Source organism: Physeter macrocephalus, unplaced genomic scaffold (assembly GCF_002837175.3).
Source record: "Physeter macrocephalus isolate SW-GA unplaced genomic scaffold, ASM283717v5 random_333, whole genome shotgun sequence".
Classification (NCBI taxonomy): Eukaryota; Metazoa; Chordata; class Mammalia; order Artiodactyla; family Physeteridae; genus Physeter; species Physeter macrocephalus.
The window spans coordinates 24,684-28,195 of NW_021145608.1; the positions used below are offsets into that span (position 1 = coordinate 24,684).

The window sequence follows — 3,512 nt, forward strand, 5'->3', positions numbered from 1 at the left end:
TCCCGGGGGGCCGGACACACCAACAACCAGGTGTCTCAGGACGGGTCTCCAGTGGTGGTGCCGTGCACACCCCTGCCCTGGAGGCCACGGCCTCAGCAGCCCCCGCTCCACGCTCACAGGCGCAGGCAGGGAGGGCCGTGCACCCCACCGGAGCCCACCAAGGCCACATGTAAGGACACTCCCTGCCCTGCCCGAGGGGCTCGCCGACAGGCGACAGGCGGAGAAAGGGGACAGCCCATTGGACACTCGCGCATAGTTCCTCCCTCCTCGCTTCCCAACGCCACAGCAAGGCTCTGCTGAGACAAATCTTGTGCCACGGATGGCCCTCGGCCCCCAGTCCAGAAAATCACGGCTCCTCTCCAGAGAGGCCCAAGCAGACGAAGGTGCCACCCACCACGGCTGGGGAAGGTGGTGCCGGGGCCCCTGGCTGCTTGAGAAGCCAGCGCATGGCTTCAGGCTCCCTTCCTCCCCACTCTCTCTCTCAAACAGACACCTCTTGAGCAATCAGAGGTAAACTGGGGGAGGGGGAGGGGCACCTTGAGCCTCCAAAGCTGGCTTCCCCCAGCCGTGGGCAGCGCAGCACAGCTCCTGGCTTCTCCCGGGGGAGCACAGAGCTCGGCCTGTCCTTCCCACGGAGGGTCACTCTGCCTCCCAGCCATCTTCTCCCCCCCAACTCCCCTTCACTTTAAGGGGTGACAGAAAGAAAAATAAAGCTTCCCCAGCCCCCGCCAGGGGAAAATTCGGAAGCCAGTTTTGGAGGCTGCTGATCCCAGGCAGGGAACTACTGAGGACACCGGTTCCTCCCTGAATCTGAAACACTGCGCGCTGGCGAATTTTCTGAGGCTCTCCCTCCATCAAATGAAAAGCCAGACGCCAAGGCCTGTGGCTCGGGACAGGTTTGAGAACGTGCACGAGCCTGAGACTGGGACTGGACCGCTTCTCGGCAACCAGGGATCCTCCCCGAGAAAGCAGCCTTTGCAGATTGCACCAATGTGCCCACAGGAAAGAAAAAATAGGTGTTCTGAGTACGTCGGACCCAAAATTCAGAATAAAAGTCCTCGTGTGCTTCAGTGCCCTGGGGGGCGGGCGGGGGGGAGCTGTTTCGAGGAGTATGGTTTCTTCTGCTAACTTTTCCCCCTCCCCATTCCCTGGAGCATGTGTCACAGCCTGTGACACACTGCCAAGGGAACATGGATGCCGGGGAAATGTCTGCACATGCTACACGTTTGTGACATGCTATGTAAGCGACACCCTGTTTCCTGGCTGGGTTTTCTTGGCACAGGTGTGGGCAGGCGTTAGATTCAGCGCCCCCGCCCCGACCACCGTGCTTAGTAAACCGGATCACGGTTGCCCCAGAGGGGAGCGTGCATTCTGGGGAAGACCTGCCACCTCTCCATAGAGGACGGGACCCCCTCACAGCAAGGCTCAGGCCCAAGCAGAGCTGGTGCTTTAAACTGTCCTTGTTTCAAAACACAAAGCATCCTGTTCCGGCTCCTGCCCGCCACCCTCCCCCGCTGCGACCCCACCACAGCCCTCTCTCTCCACCTTGCAGATTTGATTTCAGAAACAGATCGATGACTTCTCTCCCTCTCATGAAGGCGACCCAGTCCCAGCCATGTATTTTAAAACAGTAACAATAACATAATAAAACCTATAGCAACAAAACACACGTATACAATACTGCATAGACAATGCAAGACCAGAACCCCACAGGCCAGCTTCTGCACTAAAACTTGACTGCCCCCCGTGGGGAGGAGATAGCCCAGGACCCCTGCCCCCTCTCCTTCCCCCTCCCCCTCCACTTCCACCCTCCCAGTGTGCCAGTGAAATTTTTTCAGAAAGGGAAGCACCCAGTTTTGCCTGCCAGCCCGGGCAGGAAAAAGACGGGTAGAGAGCAAAGAAAGGAACTGGCTTCTGGAAATTCTTTGGGTTTTGGGGTTTTGAGGTTGTTGGGTTTCTTTATTTTCTTTTTTTTCTGGTTGTTTTGTTTTCCCATCCGCCGCAGATCCAGATGTGCTTTCCGAAAGGGAACCCCACCACCATCAGGGCCCAGCCTCGGGGTTCTATCCCAAGGTCCCATCCGTAATTAACACAAGCGCTGGGCCCGGAGGTACCCAAATGCTCAGTCCGGGGTGGGCCAGATCCTCTCCATAATGCTAAGGGTCTCCCCGAGCCCGCCGGCAGGGCAGAGCTTCGGATTCCACAATCCAGTCCGGAGCCCGGGCCAGGAGGGGGGCGCCCGGTTCTTCCCGCCCCCCCGGCGCCCTGCAGGCCCCGGGCTCCAGGTGCAGCGGCAGGCAGGGGCCAGCCGGTGGGAGGGGGCGCCTCCCGGGCCCCGAGGGGAGGCGCGGGGGTGCAAGTGCGCCGCCGCGCAGAGCGACTCACCGTGGCGGACGCCAGGCTGTTGTCGGCCAGCGTTAGGTGGTGCGGCTCCCAGCGCCTCAGGAATTTCGAGGTGAGGATCTTGCTGAGAAAGGTCCGCGGGTGCCGGATGACACAGACCTGGATGTCGCCCTCCTGCAGCAGTTTGTACCTCATCCCGTTGCACAGCAGAAGGGCCCGGCGGCAGGGCACGGCGCCCATCTTCGTGCCCTCGGGGGCCGGCACGTCACCCCCCAGCAGCGGCTTGGTCTCCTCGATCTGCCGGGAATCGCCGCCGCCCGAGGTGCTGGTCAGATCCATGGCCGGCCGGGCCAGGAAGGGGGCCGGGGGCGGGGAGAGGGGCTGTCCCGGCTGCCCGGGCGGCGGGGCCCCCGGTCGGCGTCCCGCACCCCCCCACCCCCCAGGAAGGTGGGGGGGTGTGGGGCTGGGGGCGCCCCGCAGGGGAGGGGCCCGGGCGGGCGGCCGGCGCTCGGTCCTTCCTGCGGGGCTCCGGCTTCCTCCTAGCTCGTCGGATGCATGCTCGCGGCGGCCGGACCGGCTCGGCGGAGGGGAGGGCGGGCGGGGAAGCGGGGCAGCGCCGGCGGGGGGGCCGGGGGCCCGGCGGCGGCGGCGGCGAGCGGGGGCCGCGCGGGCGGGCGTGTCTCGGCCCCGCCGCCCGCTCGTGTGTACAGTACGTGTGTCTGGGCGGCCGTCCGCGGGCGAGTGTGCGGCGGGGGCCGCGGGGGCCGGCTCAGTTGAGAGATTGCAGAAGCCGCTCGGCGCCCGCGCGATTGGTCCCCGCGGGGTCATGTGCCCGCCCCTCTGACGTCAATGGCGGCAACGGCGGCGGCCGCCGCGGCTTCGGCCTCTCGCAGGCGGAGTCCGCCGCCGGGCGGGGACGCGAGGGGCCGAGGCGCGGCTCGACGGGAGGGGGCGGCCCCCGGGGAGGGGGCTGGGGCGGGCGAGCCCTGGCAGGCCCGGTCCCGCCCCGCCCGGAACCTGGGGAGTGGGCGGGGGCCGCGGGGGCGGGGCGCGTGACGTCACGGCGAGCCGCGCCCCCGCCGGTGCCCAGGCCGGTGCCGAGCCGCGCGGCCCGCCGGCCCGACGGATATGAGAACCCGCCGCGGCCCCCGCAGCCCACCCTTACCCCC

The 3,512-nt window shown here is 65.9% G+C and overlaps 1 protein-coding gene across 1 annotated transcript; it reads right to left on the reverse strand.

Moving 5' to 3' along the window:
• Window positions 1-1,825: 1,825 nt before the first annotated feature.
• LOC129391869 (C-Maf-inducing protein-like) lies at window positions 1,826-2,872 on the reverse strand. The gene is made up of 2 exons (XM_055082862.1): window positions 2,386-2,872; window positions 1,826-2,016 (listed from the first exon to the last, which is right to left on the reverse strand). Exons 1-2 carry the CDS (start codon window positions 2,680-2,682, stop codon window positions 1,960-1,962), a joined length of 354 nt encoding a protein of 117 aa, XP_054938837.1. The 5' UTR covers window positions 2,683-2,872; the 3' UTR covers window positions 1,826-1,959.
• Between the last annotated feature and the right edge of the window lie 640 nt (window positions 2,873-3,512).

Coding starts and splice junctions, on each gene's coding strand:
- LOC129391869 (XM_055082862.1), bottom strand. CDS start 2,682: ATGGATCTGACCAGCACCTCGGGCGGCGGCGATTCCCGGCAGATCGAG. Junction 2,017..2,385: donor ACAGCCTGGCGTCCGCCACG/GTGAGTCGCTCT, acceptor CCTTTCGGAAAG/CACATCTGGATCTGCGGCGG.